Below are 20091 nucleotides of genomic sequence, written 5' to 3'. Positions count from 1 at the left end.
GCCCATGTCCTCAGACCATTATCCTGGGCGTTTGGATTACTAGTCCAGTGACGTTACTACTATATCGCCATTTTCATGACCAACAATGAGAAGTATGAACTTATGAAAAGGCAAAGAGAGAAACATTTTATGATACAGCATTCTTGGTGTACAGCTTTCTGTGATTGGAGCATTGGATTTAGTAATGAGTAATGGATCAAATTTAATCAGTAACATAAATGTGAGCATCTATCAAATAGTGATCATAACTTGATTGAATGGAAGCTTACAAGGGATTACAAATCAATGATTTGAAATGCTAGTTACATAGAGGGGAATGGGTGTGAAAAGCAATCTTGGCCCACTAAAGACTGAACATGGGGATGTCAACTACTATGGATAAATGGCAGAAATGTTGAATAATTATAGTATTTACAGTTTTAAAAAAATCAGGAACACGGACTGAACAAAATTAACATTAATAAAATGTCAATAATTAGTAAATTAATGAATTTAAAGAGTGACAAAATCCTCGGGGCCTGATGGTTACCATCCGAGGTGCTAAAGGAAATAGAGCATATTATAGACTCCCTAACGATAATCTTTCAGTGTTTCTTCAATTCAGCAGGTTTGAAAAATTGCATGTCATTCTGCTTTTTGCAAAGGCTACAAATGGGAAAAGCAGGGAATTAAGGACCAGTTAGTCTAATATCTATGGTGGGGCAGTTGTTTGAGTCTGTAATCAAGGATGGGGCAACTGAACCACCTTCCGAATTTTTGGTTAATTGGGAAGAGCCAGCATGGATTCATGATAGGGTAAGTAACACCTGACAAATCTTACTTTTAAAAAAAAATTGAAAAGGTGATTAAGGTAGAGGGCAGGGCAATGTCTATGGATGTTGTTTATCTGGACTTCCAGAGGGCATTTGATAAAGTCCTGTTCCTGATTTTTTTAAAACTGTAAATATTATAATTATTCAACATTTCTGCCATTTATCCATAGTAGTTGACTATTAACTCAAGTATGACAGAATCGAGGGCAACTACTGACAAGGTGGGGAAATTGGTTGAGTAGCAAGTGACAGAGAGTAGGTATTCAAATTGACAGGATGTGACCAGTGGTGTCCCACAGAATCTGTGTGAGGGCATCTGTTATTCATATTTATTAATGACTTGGATAATGGCATGGAAAATCATAAATCCAAATTTTCTGATGAGACAAAGTCAGTATTAAAGACATTGTAGATAACAAAATTACAATGTATATTGATAGACTAGATGAATGGGTGAAACTGGCAAGAGGAGTTGAGAGTAAGCGTAAAGTATCATTTTGGACTGAAAAGGGGAAGATCAAGGTATTTTTAGATGGTATAAAGTTAAATTGTGTCTGCCCAAAGACTTGACAGTACAGGTGATTAAATCTTTAAAATGCCGCAAACAGGTGCAGAAAATAATCAAAACGGAGAGAATTATGGATACTGTAAATCAGAACAGAATCAAGGCAGCTAATGAAATGCTGGCCTTTATAGCTACAAGACTGGAGTGTAAGGGTGCAGATGTTACGCTGCAGATATACAAAACCCTGGTTAGACCCCATTTGGAGTATTGAGAGCAGATCTGGGCAGCACACTTTATAAAGGCTACATTGGCTCTGGAGGGACTACAACATCGGTTTACAAGAAAGCTGTGAGTTACACAGACATTTTCATGTGTTTAGGCTATTTTAAAGGCACTTTACAATTGAGGGTTCTTATTTTGTAATGTAGACAAATTTAATTATTATATTACTAATATAATCGATTTAAACAAATTAAACAAATGCAGCTATTCAGAGTAATGTGCTTAGTCCTACATTTCCACTCCCTTTTAGAATTATTCATAGAATTTGCTTCCACCAATTTTTTTGATAGGGTATTGAGTGGGGCATAAAAATTCAGCTCTCCTACAGATCTCTGAGAACAATCTAGGAATGCTAATTAAGATGTTGCCATGGAGAATGCACCAAGGAACTGTAATCCCCAAACCGCTACCCCCACTTTTAAATTTATACTGCAAATTTCAACCACACTGGTTGAGGCATTGCTAGGGGGCAGTTGACTTCCAAGGTTTTGTTGAGTTGCAAAGGTGCAATACCTGTATATTCCAATCACAATCTAATTGTCAACCAATCAGCGCTTTTATCTCATGCGTACGAATTGTTGCCATCTTCGAAATTTGGTGTTATTGCATCTGTCCTGATGAGTACAAGATTAAACACTTTTTGACAACATGGCTCTTTGTTGCTCAGCATTTCTCACATTCTGTACCTACTCAGCAACTAACTGTAGAAAATGAGACGGCCAATATTCACACAGCAGACTCTTACAAACGACAAACTGAAAATAATATTCTGAGATCTGTTTATGGTGTTGGTTAAGGACCAACAGGGTACTCTGCACTTCTTTGAACTAGTGCCATGGAATCATTTACATCCATGTGCAGGCAGACCTTTTCAGGATTGTTTTATGTTCCCAGTTTAGTATCTCACCTGAAAGACCACATCTCTCAATTTAGTGGTCCTTCAGAACTGAGTACAAACACATTCAGTTGCCCAGGCTGCTTCTGGTATCATGATTTTGTCATGCTCAGGTTTCATATCTGGGTATTGCTTTTGCCTTAAAGTATTTATGCCAACTGCTCCATTTGTTTTGTTTCAGTCCAAATGTAAGTTATTACAGTTAATCTTCTAAAGTGCCTTTCTTCACTTCCATATTTAAAGTGTTTTTATATTTCTTAAGCAATACACTATTATCCTAGTGGTATCTCCACATCGCATCATAATTGTTTTCTGACTTTGCCATCTGACACTTAAGCTTGTGGCCACTCCGAGGCAAATATTCAGCTTGATGCCTTACTCAAACAGGACCACTCATCAGTAACCCAAAACTGGACATCTGCCTCACATTGTTGGCAGTTTCTGAATAGAAAGTACAGCTCTTCGATATATTACATGATGTCACCCAAAACCTTTAACCTCAAGGAAAATAACTGCAGAAGAAAACAAACAGGGATAGCTGTAGCAAATATATTCTCTGATATGCATGAACAATTGTCAAAGAGCCAGTTACATGTTGCAGGAGTTTTTATTATTTCACCAAATGTGAATGTTGCTGGCTATACTTGCATTTATTAAGTATTTTCTGTGTCTTTGCAACATCTGTTACTTTGAAGTATGTTAGTAGTTCCAACAGTGTATTTTGTGATTTTGTAGGTTCCTGCCAGCAGCAATAAGATTACTTTTAGTGTTGGTTTGGGAAATTATGTTGACTGGGAAACTGGATAACTCCTTGTTCTTTAAAAAGAACCATGGATTATTAAAATGAACCTGTAAAGCAGAATAGGCAGGTGATGGCAAATGTCCCATGTGATACTGAACTATATTTAGTGAAGATTTGGAGAAGCTGGTGTTGGACTGGGATGGACAAAGTTGAAACTGTAATCTTTTGCTATAAATTCTGTGTCTTACGATCCTGCTTCAGAACCACCTGATGAAGGACCAGCGCTCTGAAAGCTAGTGCCTCCAAATAAACCTGTTGGACTATAACCTGGTGTTGTGTGATTTATAACTTTATATTTAGTGAAGATAAAGTAAAATTCCGTATTCAGTTTGTACAAATAGTTGATTTCAGTTAGGACAAATATGGAAGAAACCAGAATTTTCCACAACTCTGTTTCCCTCTCCTGATTGCTATTCAGTGACCAGATTTCAGATGGAGTTAAGATTACAGTTTGGGTCTGTCTTAACTACCATACCCTTCTGCAGCCAAATGGTCTATTGGCATTGTAACAAAGGTGGAGAATGGTTAGTGTTGGGAACACAACTTTTCACTTTATGCATTAATGATCTGGATGAAGGAACTGCAAAACATTCTGGCTAAGCTTGCAGCTGACACAAAGATAGGTGGAGTGGCAAGTAGTATTGAGGAGGCGGGGAAGCTGTAGAAAGACTTAGACAGCTTAGGAGAGTGGGTAAAGAAGTGGCAGATGAAATACAGCATCGGAAAAAGTGAGAGATCATGCACTTTGGTGCAAAGAATCGAGGCATGAACTCCTTTCTAAGTTGAGAGAAAATCCATAAATCTGAAGTGCAAAGGTACTTGGAATTCCTAGTCCAGGTTACTCAGGTAAACTTGCAGGTTGAGTCAGTAGTTAGGAATGTAAATACAATATTGCATTCATCTCGGGAGGACTAGCATATAAAAGCAGGGATATATTTCTGAGGCTTTTTAAAGCTAAATGTGGTCTGACCACATTTAGAGTATTGTGAGCAGTTTTGGGCCCTATACCTCAGGATGGTATTGGGCCTGGAATGGGTCTAGAGGAGGTTTACGAGAATAATCCTAAGAATGCAAGGCTTAGTATATGAGGAGCTGCAAATGTGTTGCTGGAAAAGCGCAGCAGGTCAGGCAGCATCCAGGGAACAGGAGAATCGACGTTTCGGGCATAAGCCCTTCTTCAGGAATGAGGAAAGTTTGTCCAGCAGTCAACCACAAGGGATGAACTCGGATTTCACCAGTTTCCTCATTTCCCCTCCCCCCACCTTGTCTCAGTCAAATCCATTGAATTCAGCACCGCCTTCCTGACCTCTCCGCCCCCACCCCAGTCTGACCTATCACCCTCACCTTGACCTCTTTCCACCTATCACATTTCTGACGTCCCTCCCCCAAGTCCCTCCTCCCTACCTTTTATCTTAGCCTGCTGGACAAACTTTCCTCATTCCTGAAGAAGGGCTTATGCCTGAAACGTCGATTCTCCTGTTCCCTGGATGCTGCCTGACCTGCTGTGCTTTTCCAGCAACACATTTTCAGCTCTGATCTCCAGCATCTGCAGACCTCACTTTCTCCTTAGTATATGAGGAGTCAGAGTGTGCTGCTGGAAAAGCAGAGCCGGTCAGGCAGCACCTGAGGAACAGGAGAGTCGACATTTCAGGCGTAAGCCTTTTATCAGGAATGAGGCTTGTGGGCCAAGGGGGCTGAGAGATAAATAGGATGAGGGTGGGGCTGGGGGAAGGTAGCTGGGAATGCGATAGATGAAGGTGGAGGTGAAAGTGATAGGTCGGAGAGGAGGGTGGAGCAGATAGGTGAGAAGGAAGATGGATAGGTAGGACTGTTTAAGAGGGGGATGCTGAGTTGGGAGGTTGGGACTGGGGTAAGGTGCTGGGAGGGAAATAGGGAAACTAGTAAAATCCATGTGGTTGAAGTATCCCAACGCGGAAGGAGATGTTTTTTCCTCCAGGTGTCGGGTGGTTAGGGTTTGGCAATGTGGGAGGCCCAGGACCTGCATTCCTTGGCGGAGTGGGAGAGGGCATTAGTGTTCAGCCAGAGGGCATTGGGGTTGGTTGCATGGGTGTCCCAGAGATGTTCTCTGAAACGATCTGCAAGTGGCGTCCTGTCTTCCCAGTGTAGAGGAGACCACATCGGGTGCACAGATGCAGTAGATGACGTGTGGAAGTACACGTAAACTTTTGTCAGATGTAGAAGGATCCTTTGGGGTCTTGGATGGAGGTAAGGGGGGAGGTGTGGGCACAGGGCTTGCACTTCCTGCGATGGCAGGGGAAGGTGCCAGGAGGGGTGGGTGGTTAGTGGGATGTGCAGACCTGACAAGGGAATCACAGAGTGAATGGTCTCTCCAAAACACAGATAAGGGTGGGGCAGGAAATCTATCTCTGGGAATAGGGTCTGTTTTTAGGTGGTGGAAATGGCGGAGGATGATGCGGAGGCTGGTGGAGTGGAAGATGAGGACCAGTGGGGTTCTGTCCTTTTTGCAATTGGAGGGGATAGGGTACAAGCGTGGAGGTGTGTGAAATGGAGGAGATACGCAGGAGGGCATCGTCAACCACGTGGGAGGGGAAATTGTGGTCTTTGATGAGGGAGGCCATCTGCTATGGAGTTTAGAAGGATGTGGGGGGAAACTGATTGAAACTTAGAAGACTGAATGGTCTGGACAGACTGGATGTTGGGAAGATGTTTCTGTTGGCAGGAAAGACGAGGACCTGAGGGTGTAGCCTCAGAGTAAAGGGAAGACCATTTAGAACGGAGATAAAGAGAAATCTGTTCAGTCAGGGAGTGGTGAATCTGTGGAGTTCGTTGCCACTGAAGACTGTAGAGGCCAGGTCATTGAGTATATTTAAAACAGGGATCGATAAGTTCTTGACTGCCAAAATGATCAAAGGTTATGGGGAGAAAGCAGGAAAATGGGTTTGAAAAATCGATCAGCCATGATTGAGCAGACTCAATGGGCTGAATGGCCTAATTTCTGTTCCTATGTTTTATAATCATTTTGATGAATTTAGCTATATAAGTATGTATGTTGCAAGATAGCAGCAGGGTAGAGGACTCCACCTGTTCTCTTATTCTTGGTGCTTTTCTTCTTCTTTTCTCATGGCCTGTGACGACAGTTATCGGCCTGGCACAGCAGCACCCAGGAGTGACATGCTGACCTCTCGTCCTGGTATATTGTCCTCCCAGTGTGGTGTATCACTGGCATGGTCGGGTGTGGACTGGACGTTAGCTGCTATCATCGTCTGTTGTTCTGAATTTTTATTTCTGTAATGCTAGACGTTTTATTTATCTATTGTCTAAGATTTTGTAACTAAAGAAGCTGTGCACACATAGTTTTGTACCTAAGTCGGAACTGTAATTAGCCAAGTATAAACTTTTCACTATACTCAGAGTATGTGATAATCAAGCCTATTCGTTTCTAAGAGTAAGCAGGTTTCCCTACAACAAAAAGTTATCTGATTCGGTGGCTCCAAGACTGTTGTCCGTTAGATGGAAATTGAAACGTAAGAACAGTGCAATTTAATTTAAAATTATTTGTGTTGTAAGCACTGTGGTTATGAAGGCCATGGGTTTGTGCCCAACATTATTGCGATGGCTGTATTCAGTATTGTGACGGGCGGTGGGTGGAATTATACGCAGTTGTCGTGTGCTCGCTATTCTTGTATATCGACGGAAATAACGAAAACCCGCAAATATTGAAATCCGAAACAGAAGAATAAACTATACCTCTCCTGAGAGAAAAAAATCAACGTTTCATTGGAAGCAAACCATTCTTTTCAGATTTTGCATGGATATAATTTAACTAAAATGAATCGGGCTGCGATTGGTTGGGAATATCTGTGAAGAATTAAATACTTCACACCAGTGAAAGAATCCAGATAAAGTTGTAATCCTTCCAGCGTTGCTAACTGGTAAAGACCGAATGCAAACCAAATCCAAACCAGTGCATTAGAAACAGAACCCTCATTAGAAACGTAACAGTATTTATTAAAACTAATCTTTAAAAACCTTCAGATGATTTTTGTTCCCACCCTAAACCTACATATTCACTTCCTTTTCCGCTAGGTCAGAGGGGAAAGGTTGGTGTGAGTATAACAGCGGTCTGTATTTGGGGTTTAATCATCGATTAAATAAACGGGCTAAGTCCCTCACTATTATTGTGGGGTATAATGAGAGAATGATGGAGATACCGAGCAGCCTTGGTTCAGAGGGAAAGATGTTTCATGTTGAGGATCTTTAGGAGAATGGATGAAGTTTGAGAGGATGAGGCTCAAAGCATTTTCAAAAACTTCTTACAAAACTTCCTCTCGTCTTCCAGTTCTGACAAAGGTCACCGCAGTGAAGATTGCTGTTTTTATTTTCTGCACAATTGCTGCCTGGTCTGTACCATTTCTCCACATTTTCTGCTCTCATTAAACAGAAGGAAGCCCCGAACATCCAGAGAAAAGGGGCTTTGCACCAGGAGCTTGGTTTGTCCAGCTGATCTTACGCAGCGATTTAATGCACGTGTGAATATCGGCCGCTAAAAAATACAAGCAAAATAATACGGATGATTGAAATCCAAATCTTGGCAAGATCGGTGTTGAGAGAAATTAAGTAATGTCTCGAGGCGAATATGACTTGTTCAGAATTGAAAGAAGTTAGAAAGGTTATAGGATTAATGAAGTTGAAAGGAGGCGGAGAGGAAAAAATACAAAGCCTGGGAAAAGGTAGAGAGTGAAAGAGGTTAAATGAAAAGATGTCGGAATAAAAGGCAAAATGACCGGAAACAGTCGTGATTAAGCAAAGCATTTGTCTGGACCGTGTGTCACTAACAGAATAATGGTTAGATAGCTCTGTCTGAAAACAAAACTGTGGGGGAAAAAACTAGATTTAGACCAGCTCAAGGCAAAAAGAAAATCAAAATTGGCAACAGAGTTCAAGGTGTATTTCTGCTGCTGTGATCTAGTGAAGTTCAGTGCAAGCTTGGGGCAGTTCTCTTCGTGACTAAATACTTTACAGTGTTCTGAGCTCAATACTTGCACTCAATATTTTCAGACCACATTCTGTTCCCCAGAAGGAGAGGGACAAAACTTCAGCAAAGAGAACTGTTATTAAAGTCAGCTAATTTTGGAACTAGGAAGGAACGTTTCGTATTTGCGTTAAAATGTATTATTTGATGCATGCTATACACCCTTTTGATTTGTTCCAGGATAATTTGCCATCAGAATGAACGACAGTGATGATGATGACGATATTCGGTTGTCAGCTCATGCTTTGGCTGCCCTGCAGGAGTTCCAACTGGACCAGCAGAAGAAGGAATATGCAGGGCTCAATAATTATTTTACTGAGTCTGTAGAAGAAGACTGGGTAAAATATTGATGACTTTTACCTTTAATTGTCTATTCCCGAAATATAGTTGTAATAATATATTGGTAACATTTTCAGCACATGTACACTTCAGTAGTGTAGGTGGACTATTATTTCAGTATAAATGACAGGCTGATGATTAGCAAAAATCACAAAATGGATTTAGGTTGTACTAATTATTGCTTCAACTGTCATAGGATGACTGTTGCAGATGTCTTTTAGAGATGGATGAGACATAAATGTTGGGGCAGATCAAAGTGAACATTACACAGAGCATTTGCATGAATAGATTTGATGGATAAAACTTCATACACTTTGGTAGATAAAGTTGATATATCTTAAAAATTTCCCAGGACTGATCTATTTTAATCAATACAAAGATTACTTTTTAAAAAAAACTTTTATCGAAGCCAGAATATCCTATCACAGTCAGAAGAACTCTCCAATTTCCAGTAAGTGTTTATTTTTCAATGATTTTTAAAAAAATTCACTCACTGATGTGGACATTATTAAATGGGCCAGCATTTATTGTTAATCCCCAGTTGCCCTTCAAAAGAAATGGTAGTGAGTTGCCTTTCTGAACCATTGCAGTTAATTTGCTGTATGTCTCTTAATGATGTGTATTTTACTAGCTCTGTAAAATTTAAAAACATTATTGTTTACTCAGACGAAAAACGCTTGAAGGAGCTTGAAGTGCATTCTAAAGAATCCAACTTCTTCATTTGTAACATGCAGCATGGGCTGTTCATTTGAATATTCTCTCAATAGCTTAGTCCATTCATATGAAAGCATTTTTTAATCAATTATTTTTGAGTATATCTGTACAAGGAGAACATACGGCATGCTTTATTTTTATATTTACTTTCAAGTGTCTTTGTTGTTTAAATGTAAACGCTGGTGCTAGGAGGTCAGGGATCACTGCTTTGCTAATGAAATTGAAGAGGTGCTTTCTATCTAGCATTCATTTTCAGTAATTGCTGTAGTGCAATTGCTTCTTGGAATTCGTAATAATTCTGCTTTAGTTTCACTCCACAAGCAGTACTATGTTTAAATGTGTAAATATCGTACAGAATCCTAAAAAGAGTAACATCCATAACGTTGATTTTCTTTGCTTATCAACATTTAAATTATTAACTGAAGAAATTCTTGTAGCACAGTTTCAGATTTATTCTGTTACAAAACATGTTGAATAAGCTAAAATATGGTTTCAGTTCTAGGAAGAACATTTTAGAAAGAATGTAGAAGAAGGTTTACTACAATTGTACCGTGATGAGGAAATTCATTTATGTAGAAAAAATTAGAGAAGTTAGAATTAATATACTTAAAGAAAATAAGGTTAAGGAGAGACTTACAAAGTTGTTAAAGGCAAAATACTGCCAGTGCAAACACTGAGAATGCTAAAGAAACTCAGTGTGTCTGGCAGCATCTGTGGAGAGAGGAACATTTTGAGTCTGGTATGACTCTTCAGCATATTAGCACAAAAAAGAAAAATGTGCAGTGCAGGAAATGGGATTGACAACTCTTTTGAAAAACCAAAACAGACACAATTGAATGTGTAGCATATTCTGAGATGTGAGTGATTATTATTCTCTCTGAATAATGCCTTTGATGTTGAAAGAAATGCCCCAACTTTTTGAGCATCTGATATCCCAAGTTTTGCATATTCTTTTGACCATTTACTTTTGAATACATGCTTCGTCAATTTTCTTTTTTAACTTGATAAGTTTTAGAAAATTTTATGTTCATTTTAGATATGCTTTCAAACAATATGTCTAGGTAATACATCCAACTTGATTATAATTTGAATATAATTATGGACTATTGCAACATTTGCATAAAATTATAGTTTAGAATCTTGATTTTTGACTGCTAAATAAAACTGCTGACCAGTAATGTTGCTAAACTAATTTCTAAAAGTATTTTTAATATTTTAATAGCAATTAAGCCAGTTTTGGTACAATGATGAAACTGCTCTACAGCTAGCCCAGGAAGCGATTGAAGCATCAGGAAATAATGGCAGGTATGTGTGTTGTTTTAACTAGACAACATCTTAATGTTTCTCCGGGACATTATTTTAATCAAGAAGTGAATCAGTGCCCTTCCAAATTGAGACAAGCATTGCAATATTGTTTTTTATTCACGTAATTTCTTTTTCAGAATAGCTTGCATCAGTACCCCAAGTATATATCAGAAACTGAAGCAGCTTTGGAACGGAGAATTCTCTGCTATTCTTTTGGAGTATGACAGACGATTTTCAGTTTATGGAAATGAGTTTGTTTTCTATGACTACAACTACCCTATGAATTTACATGAAGATCTCCAACCTCATAGTTTTGACATAGTGATTGTTGATCCACCATACCTTTCAGAAGAGTGTCTCAGCAAAATAACACTAACAGTCAAATATTTAACAAAAGGGAAGATTCTTCTTTGTACTGGTATGTGGACGTTTTTCAGTTTATTGTGTTCATGGAAAAGCATTCACCCCCCTTCTTAGCAGTTAAGGGTAGTTGAAAATTTGATATAGAATTAATGCAAAAATGAATGTATTGATTGCCCTCTATTAGTGGCTCTAGAGACATGATTCTTTGACAACCATTACTTGAAATACATGGAAAAGGTTGGGTAATTTAGGAATAGCTAACATAGATTGCTGAAGAGGAAATCTTATTTGACTAATTTGCAGGAATTTTTTGAAGAGACAACAGAAGGGGTTAATGAGGATAATGTTGTTGATGTGGTGTACACAGACTTTCAAAAAGCATTTGATATAGTGCCACACACAGACATGTGAGAAAAGTTCTGGCACATGGAATAAAATAGGAGCATGTACACAAAGTTGATGTCTAACAGAGAATAGTGGTCAATGGCTATTTTACAGGCTGGAGGAAATCTGTAGTAAAGTTATCAAGGAGTTGGTATTGAGACTTTTGCTTTTCTTGATATGTATTAACAATCTGGATCTTGGTGTGCAGGGGGCAGTATCAAAGTTTGCAGATGACACAATGTGATTTGGACAGGTTGAGTCTTTGGACAAATACATGGCAGATGAAATATAGTGTAGATAAATGTGAGGTTATTGACTTTGGTGGCAAAAATAGTTGGATTAGCTGAATGGCGATACATAGGGAAAGGCAGAGGTGCAATGAGACCTGGGTGCCCTTGTAAACCATTCACTAAAAGTAAGCAAAAAGGTGCAGTAGGTGATGAAGAAGACATTTTGGCCTTAATAGCAAGAGTGTTTGAGTACAGGATGTCATACCTGCAATGGTACAGGGCTTTGGTAAGATTATACCTGGAGTATTGTGTGACGTTTTGGTCGTCTTGTCTCAGGAAGGATGTTCTGGCTATGAAGAGTGCAGTGAAAGTTTACCAGACTGATTCCTGTTATGGCAGGACTGATGTATGAAGAAATTAGTTTACGGTTATGTTCACGAATGTTCAGAAGAATAAGGGGTGATCGTATAGAAACCTATAAAATTCTGGCAGGGCAAATGCAGGAAGGATATTTCTGATGACTGAGGAGGTCAGAACCAAGGGTGACAGTCTAATGATTTGGGGGAAGGCCTTTTAGGACTGAGATGAGGAGAAATGTCTTCACCCAGAGAGTGGTAAAGCCTGGAGAATTCTCTGCCACAGAAAGTTATTGAGGTCCAAAGAATAGAATGCTTTCAAGAAGAAGTTAGATATAGTTCTTAAGGCTAAAGGGATTAAATAGTTTTTTTGCAAGGCTTGTGAAGGTTTGTAGCTCAGGTTGAGGTTTAGGGTGTAGCTCGCTGAGCTGTAGGTTTGATATCCAGATGTTTCATTACCTGGCTAGGTAACATCATCAGTGGCGACCTCCAAGTGAAGCGAAGCTGTTGTCTCCTGCTTTCTATTTATATGTTTGTCCTGGATGGGGTTCCTGGGATTTGTGGTGATGTAATTTCCTGTTTGTTTTCTGAGGGGTTGATAGATGGTATCTAGATCTATGCGTTTGTTTATGGCATTGTGGTTGGAGTGTCAGGCCTCTAGGAATTCTCTGGCATGTCTTTGCTTAGCCTGTCCCAGGATAGATGTGTTGTCCCAGTTGAAATGGTGGTATGGGAAAGAGTATGGGAAGAAAGCAGGAACTGAATTGGATGATCAATCATGATCACATTGACTGCAGAGAAGATGCAAAGGGCCAGTTGCCTTTCTTCCACTCCTTTCTTCCACTCCTTTCTTCCACTCCTTTCTTCCACTCCTTTCTTCCACTCCTTTCTTCCACTCCTTTCTTCCACTCCTTTCTTCCACTCCTTTCTTCCACTCCTTTCTTCCACTCCTTTCTTCCACTCCTTTCTTCCACTCCTTTCTTCCACTCCTTTCTTCCACTCCTTTCTTCCACTCCTTTCTTCCACTCCTTTCTTTCTTCCACTCCTTTCTTCCACTCCTTTCTTCCACTCCTTTCTTCCACTCCTTTCTTCCACTCCTTTCTTCCACTCCTTTCTTCCACTCCTTTCTTCCACTCCTTTCTTCCACTCCTTTCTTCCACTCCTTTCTTCCACGCTTCTACAAGACTAAATTTGTGGAAGAATTGTAAACTGAGCGGAGGAGTGTAGAAGTCCAAAGAATATAGTTAAATTGCAGTGGACAGTTAGGTGGCAGATGAGAATTAAAGTGATGCATTTTTGATGGAAGAACATGGGTAGACAACATAAAATAGGGGGAGGTACTATTTTTATGGGATTGCAGGAGCAGGCTGATGTGGGTGTATATATGCACTAATCATTGAAGGTTGCAAGGCAAGTCCAGCATCATGGACTTCATGTTCATAGAGTACAAGAACAAGAGGTAATAGTGAATTTAGATACTTGTTAGACCTCAGCTAGAGTTTTGTATAGAGTCTGGGTGCCACACTGAAGGAAGAATGGACTTGCACTGTAGAGAGTGCAGAAGAGATGCTTCCAGAGATGAGAAACTTCAGTTTTGGGTAAACATTGGAGAAATTCAAATTGTTCTCCTTGGAATGAAGAAGGCTCAAAAGAGATTTGATAGAAGTTCTGAAAATCATGTCAGATCTGCATAGAGTAGACAGAGAGAAACGATTCTGATCACAAAAGGGCAATAGATTTTAAAATAATTGGCAAAAGTAGCAATTTTCACAAGTGGTTCAAATCTGGAACACACTGCTTGGAAATGTGGTGGAGCCAAATTCAAATGTGACATTCAAGAGGGCATTTTGTTTCTATTTAAATAATCACCTATTGTGCATGAAGTGAATGGCACTGGGCCACAGTGTTCTTTTGGGAAAGCCAATTCAGACACGATTGGTCAAATTACCTCCATTTGTGCTGTATTGACTCTGTGATTTGGGATCAGATTCGCAGTAAGACAACAAATTGACATGCAAGTCCTGTTGATTACTACAGTAAAACCTTGTGCTAGAAATGGTGAGATTACTCCACTGTAACTGGCAGCATTCTTTGGAGATGCACAAGCACAGAATAAGAAAGAAATCCTGAAAACCACAATAGAAGTAACTATAGTCCTTGAGAAGATCAGCACTAACTTCAGAGGCAGTCTGTTAAACCTGTTTTTACTCTCTTCCATCGAAAGATGTCACTTTTGTAATGGATTATAGCCTTCCATTCCACAAGCTGAACTATCGAAGGTATGCCACAAATCAGAAACCAATTAACCCACCACTCTCCCATTCTAAGTGTTTGGTTATATTTGAACCTAGGTCCCCAGGATGTTACCTGGATCTCTGGATTAATATTTTAGCAATAATATTATTAAGGCTGTTGTCTCCAATTTTTTTTAAAAGCTTGTTGCCATGTTTAGATGTTTTCTAATCAACCTGCTCAGGGATGCTGTTACACACTTCTGTAACAGGTGGAACTTGAACCCATGTCTCCTTATCCAGAGCTAGGGACTCCACCACCGTGCCCAAATGCCTTTAAATATTTGCAGCAGGATTCAAACCTGTGACCTTCTGATAGCACCTGAACTCATGCCAGAGGTCTGCACTCATTAGAGAGAAGTGACTGCTGAAGACAGTTACCACACCTCATGTGAGGTTGGGAAGATAAGGCCATCCTAGTGACCTCAGCTGGTACAGGAATTGAACCTGAGTTGTTGGTGTCACACTGCATTGCAAGCCAGCCATCAGCCAACTGAGCTAACTGACACCCAATAAATTTCATTGGAAGGCAGCATTAAATATGCATAATTTTACAAATTTTAGATATTTTCTAGTCAGCCTGTTCAGGTGAGGTGGTAATGCAGAGAGTTTTGTTATGTTAGTAGCTCTGTCTTAGATAAGGGTTCTCATTCCTAATTGCGATCTATTAACCTTTGGTAGAAAAATATATATTTCAGGATGTTAGGTGAGGGCACTATTGTTGCCTAAGCAGTTAGTTTATCAAAATTTTTTTTAGCTAGGCTTAGGATGGCCACTTGAGTGAGTTATTTATTTATAATATGTTTGACTTTCTCTTTTTCAGGTGCAGTCATGGAAGACTTAGCAGCAAAGTTGCTTTCTGTGAAAATGTGCAAATTTCTCCCAAAACACAATCGGAATTTAGCAAATGAATTCCGTTGTTACACCAATTATGAATCCAAATTAGATTTGGATTCTCTGTTAAATATTTAAAAAGGAACGGTTATTAATTATGTATCATTTATATTAATTGGAAAGATTTTGATTAATAAGAATTGTCACTGAAGTTATGTTCAAAATATCAATGCATCGCAGGGACTTGTGACAATGTATTGCCTACTAAGCTATTTCACTAGCCAGAGTTGTGATGCCATTAGCAATTTATACTACAAATTCATACATATTTTCAGTTTTTGTTCAGTTTGTATCAAGAAAAATAGATGCAGTCTTCAGATGCTCTGTTTGTTATTTTGGTTCTCTTGGGGCTGGAGGTGGGAGAATGTAGTTCTTCCACATAGAACAAGAGGTACTATCATTTTGAGTCACTGAAGGTCTTTACAATACCTGTATCAGAATATGATTTGCATGGAATGATGGTGACCATGACAACTGGTGAAAATGAAATTCATTTAATCAATCTGACATTCAAAGTTAGCCTCAGTAATGGTGACCAGTAATGCAGCTATTGGATTGTCATAAAAACCAATCTGGCTCAATAGTAATGTTTCGGGAAGGAAATTGCCCACTTGGCCTACGTGTAACTCCATACATTGTGGTTAATTGTGAAGTAGTAAACTGCTACAGATAGGGGTGGCATGGTGGTTCAGTGGTTAGCACTGCTACCTCACAGTGCCAGGAATCCAGGTTCGATTCCCACTTTGGGCAACTGTCTGCTGGAAGTTTGCACATTCTCCCCATGTCTGTGTGGGTTTCCTCTGAGTGCTTCGGTTTCCTCTCACAATCCAAATATGTGCAAGTCAGGTGAATTAGTCATGCTGAATTGCCCATAGCGTTAGGTGCATTCTTAAGGTGGAATGGGTCTGGGTGAGTTCCTCTTTGGTGGTTGGTGTGGACTTGTTGGGCTAAATAGCTTATTTCCATACTTATAGGGAATCTAATCTAAAGTCTAAACGAAATAGAATTGGAGGGATGACCTGGCACTGACATATTGTACTAGTCAGACTAGTTCTCATTGATTTTTGGGGCTTATGCCAACATTGGGAAAATTTAATCTACAGACTAGTCAAGTGATATGGAATCACACCGTACAGCAAATTTCCTGACATCTCCATCACCACCCTGGGGTATGTTCTGTCTTAGTGCAGGACAGATCCAGCAGAGGTGAGGCACAATTTAAATGACTGAGGAGAGAGTTGTACTGTAGATGCCTCAGCATTGATACTGAATCCCATGAAATATCATAGTCTGAAGCAGTGATCACTTCTATCCAAGACTAAATTTACCAGGAAGACTGGTTGGGGGTAAGAACCAGCAGGCTCTTTCGTCATTATTCCCCTCACACTTGTTGAAGATCCAACCTGGCAGATACTGCATGCCCTTCTGGACTCTACTGGCTTGGTTGGTCACTAGTAATGCCACCAAGCTGATCTTTGTGTAAGGCTCAGCAAGACCTCACTTAGAGTATGTTGTCTTCCCTTGCTACCCTCAGTGCTTCTAAGTGATGTTCAAAATTGTCAGCTGAGGGCTTTGGTACAAGTGAGGAGGAGATTTCCTGCCCATATTTAAGCTGAAGACACTAGATCCTGCAAAGACAATGAAAAATATTAAAGTACTATAAAACATCTAACCACTCCTGTAAGCAAATTGCTCAGTAAAACTACAACCCTGGAGTCTACCTGACAATGTGGGAAATTTCTATAACGTTTCCTGCCCACAAACTGTGAAACAAATCCAATCTAGTCAAATACCTCCCAATAGGTCTACTTCTGATCATCAGTAATGTATTGTCAACTGTTCTGTCAAGTGGCGCTTAAAGGCAAATAACCAACTCACCAAAGTACTGTTTGGATCAAGGCAGAGAATGTAGTAAAATTCAAACATCAAAAAAAAAGCAGAACTCATGAAATAGTTGAGTGAGACTGCACATGATATCAAGCCAACATTAGATAGAGTGTATGAAAATCTACTAATCACCACCACTCTCTACTTCTCATCACTTAGCTAAATTTGTAAAGAAATTTGTAAAGTAGGGTAGAAACTGTTGCGAAACCGGCTGGTGTGTGTGTTCAGGCTTCTGTACCTTCTCCCCAATGGTAGAGGTGTAGAAAAACATTGCCAGGGTGGGAGGGATCTTTGAGAATGCTGGCAGCCTTTCCTTGACAGTGGGTCTGGTAGTTAGATTCTGTAGATGGGAGGTTGGCCTTTGTGATTTTCCGGGCCAAGTTCACCATTCTCTGTAACAGTCGCCGATCTTGAATGGTACAGTTGCCATACCAGGTAGTGATACATCCAGACAGAATGCTCTTGATGGCGCACCTATAAAAGTTGGGAACGGTATTTGCTGTCATGCCAAATTTCCTCAGCTGCCGGAGGAAGAAGAGACATTGTTGGGCCTTTGTAACCAGTGCATCCACATGAAGAGTCCAAGAAAGCTTATTGTAGATGACCACTCCCAGGAGCTTGATGGTCTCCACTCATTCCACGTCCATGCTGTTATGTGTAGGGGGGCATGAGTAACATTTGTAATTTTCCGGTCCTCTGGTGCCAGTCTTGTATCTGAGGATGGGAAGATTACTGTCAGGTTCAGAAATTTGAAGCTTCTCTCCTGCACCATCTCACCAGTCACATATTCATCTGCTCTTACTGCCTTTTTCTACACTCAGTAGCATGTGATAAGGGTAAAGCTCCCAAAAGTCTGTTAGCAAGTTCTCATTCCTCTTTTTACCAACTTCATTTGTACCTTCTAAATGTATCCAGGACATTGTGAGAAGCTAGGGAATAGATTTTGGGGCCCCTGGCAGAGATATATACATCTTTGATAGCCAAGGTGAGGTGCTGGAATACTGGAGGGTGGCTAATGTTGTGCCATTATTTAAGAAAGGCTGCAAGGAAAAGCCATGGCTGTTGCAAAACTTGAAATGGTTTAGAAGAGATTTAGAAGGATGTTGCCACGGTTGGAGAGTTTGAGCTATTGGGAGAGGCTGAATAGGCTGGGGCTGTTTTTCCTGGAGTGTCAGAGGCTGAGGGGTGACCTTATAAGGGTTTATAAAATCATGAGGGGCATGTATAGGGTAAATAGACAAAGTCTTTTCTCTGGGGTGGGAGAATCAGGAACAACAGAGCAGTTTAAGGTGAGAGGGGAAAAATTTAAATGGGACCTAAGGGGTAACCTTTTGACGCAAAGGGTGGTGCATGTATGGAATGAGCTGCCAGAGGAAGTGGTGTAAGCTGGTACAATTACAACATTAAGAGGAATCTGGATGGATATATGAAGAGGCAATGTTTAGGGTACATGGGCCAACAGCTGGCAAATGGGACTAGATTAGGTTAGGATATCTGGGTGGCATGGACAGGTTGGATCGAAAAGTCTGTTTCCATGATGTACATCTCTATGACTTCTGTCTGTTCACCCTCCCCCTCAATGTGCTCTGGAGTGACATTCTTGATCCTGCTCGGGAGGAGGCAATAAATTGTCCTGGATTCAACTTCTGCTCCCCTATCCTGTTTTTTTTTATCACTACCCTTTCCAGACATCCACCTGCACAGCTGCAGAAACCTACTATTGGTTGCATTTCCTGGAGGAACCATAAGTTTAATCAATATTCAGAATTTAATAATGGGTAGTGAGATGTATTCCAGGGATTCCTGCTGTATCTTCCCCATTCTCTCTGACTATTTAGCAGTTAATTTTCTCTCTGCCTTCACAACCCTAAGTTGCAGGATGTCAACACAAAAAACATGCTTACAGGTAACCTTTATGGATTTGCCTAGTGACACCAGCTCTTGATTAAGCTGAATCCTTGAGCTTCCAAGTTCCTATGTGGAATCAATCACAAATCAGTTTTCTGTTTTGGAAGCAGATGAGGGCGCTGGTTCCTTGAAGGAATGTGATCAGAGCTACATTTATGGCACCACAAGCAGTTCAGATGTACCAGAGGGGGAGAAAAAGGAACAGCAATATTGGTTGAGGATTTGTGAGGGGAACAGATAGGCATTTCTATGGCTATAGATCTGACGCCAGGATGGTATATTGCCTCCCTGATATCAAGGAATAGAACAACTGCAGGACATTATTTTCTGCAGGAGGGAGAACAGAGAACTTATGATTCATGTTGGTGCCAATGAGTTAGGTAAGAAGGGAGATGAGGTCCTGCAAATAGAATTTCGGGAGGTAGTTGGAAAGTTAGGGAACAGCACTTCAAATGAAGAAGTTGCCAGATTACACCCAGTGCTATGTGTGAGTACAGAAATAGAAAGATAAGGCAGATGAATACATGGCTGGAAAGATGACCCTAGAGTCCTGAAGAACTGGGACAGGCTCTGGGAGCCTATATAAGTAGGACAGGTTAGAAATGAACTGAGCTAGGACTGAGTTCCTGACAGGATATTTTGCTAGAGTTGTTGGGGAGGCTTTAAACAAGCTTGGCAGTGAAACAAGAGAGAATATCAGACAAGAATACTGGGGTTCACAAAATACTTAGAGAAGGATAGCACTGGCATAGTAAATTAACTGGTGAAGTTGGAGGAAGTAGTGAAGTTTAAATCCAGTTATTGTGGTAAATAATATTGTGAAGTGTTCAAAGAGTAGAGGTGGGGTAGTAGTATTGGTGAAGAAAAGCATTGCTGTGCTGGAGAAAGGATGTCTGAGGTTCAAAAACAGAATCAATTTACCTGGAGCTAAGAAACAAAAAAGGTGCAATTATATTGCCAGGTGTACTCTATAGAGCACCAACTAGTAGGAAGGACAAAAACAAACAAATCTGCAGGAAATTACAGAAATGCTGTAATGGGGCTTTCAAATACATAAATATAGACTAGCATACTGGCAATGCTAGGGGCAAGTGCTCTTACATTGTTTTC

At 40.1% G+C, this 20091-nt stretch overlaps 1 protein-coding gene across 4 annotated transcripts; it reads left to right on the top strand.

The window, feature by feature from the left end:
• Positions 1–7378: 7378 nt before the first annotated feature.
• On the top strand, positions 7379–15505 carry eef1akmt1 (EEF1A lysine methyltransferase 1). Of its 4 annotated transcripts, none has more exons than XM_043691919.2 (5): positions 7379–7399; positions 8491–8648; positions 10586–10668; positions 10806–11086; positions 15116–15505. In XM_043691919.2, exons 2-5 carry the CDS (start codon positions 8508–8510, stop codon positions 15262–15264), a joined length of 654 nt encoding a protein of 217 aa, XP_043547854.1. In that variant the 5' UTR covers positions 7379–7399; positions 8491–8507; the 3' UTR covers positions 15265–15505. The 4 variants fall into 4 exon arrangements, with proteins under 4 accessions (XP_043547854.1, XP_087844293.1, XP_043547851.1 ...); XM_087988167.1 differs by lacking the exon at positions 7379–7399 and adding an exon at positions 7422–7768; XM_043691916.2 differs by lacking the exon at positions 7379–7399 and adding an exon at positions 7422–7895.
• Positions 15506–20091: the final 4586 nt, after the last annotated feature.

This window comes from Chiloscyllium plagiosum, unplaced genomic scaffold (genome assembly GCF_037043375.1).
Source record: "Chiloscyllium plagiosum isolate Xiang-an unplaced genomic scaffold, Cpla_swu_hap1 HiC_scaffold_6, whole genome shotgun sequence".
Taxonomy (NCBI): Eukaryota; Metazoa; Chordata; class Chondrichthyes; order Orectolobiformes; family Hemiscylliidae; genus Chiloscyllium; species Chiloscyllium plagiosum.
This window is presented reverse-complemented; position numbering and strand designations above follow the sequence as displayed.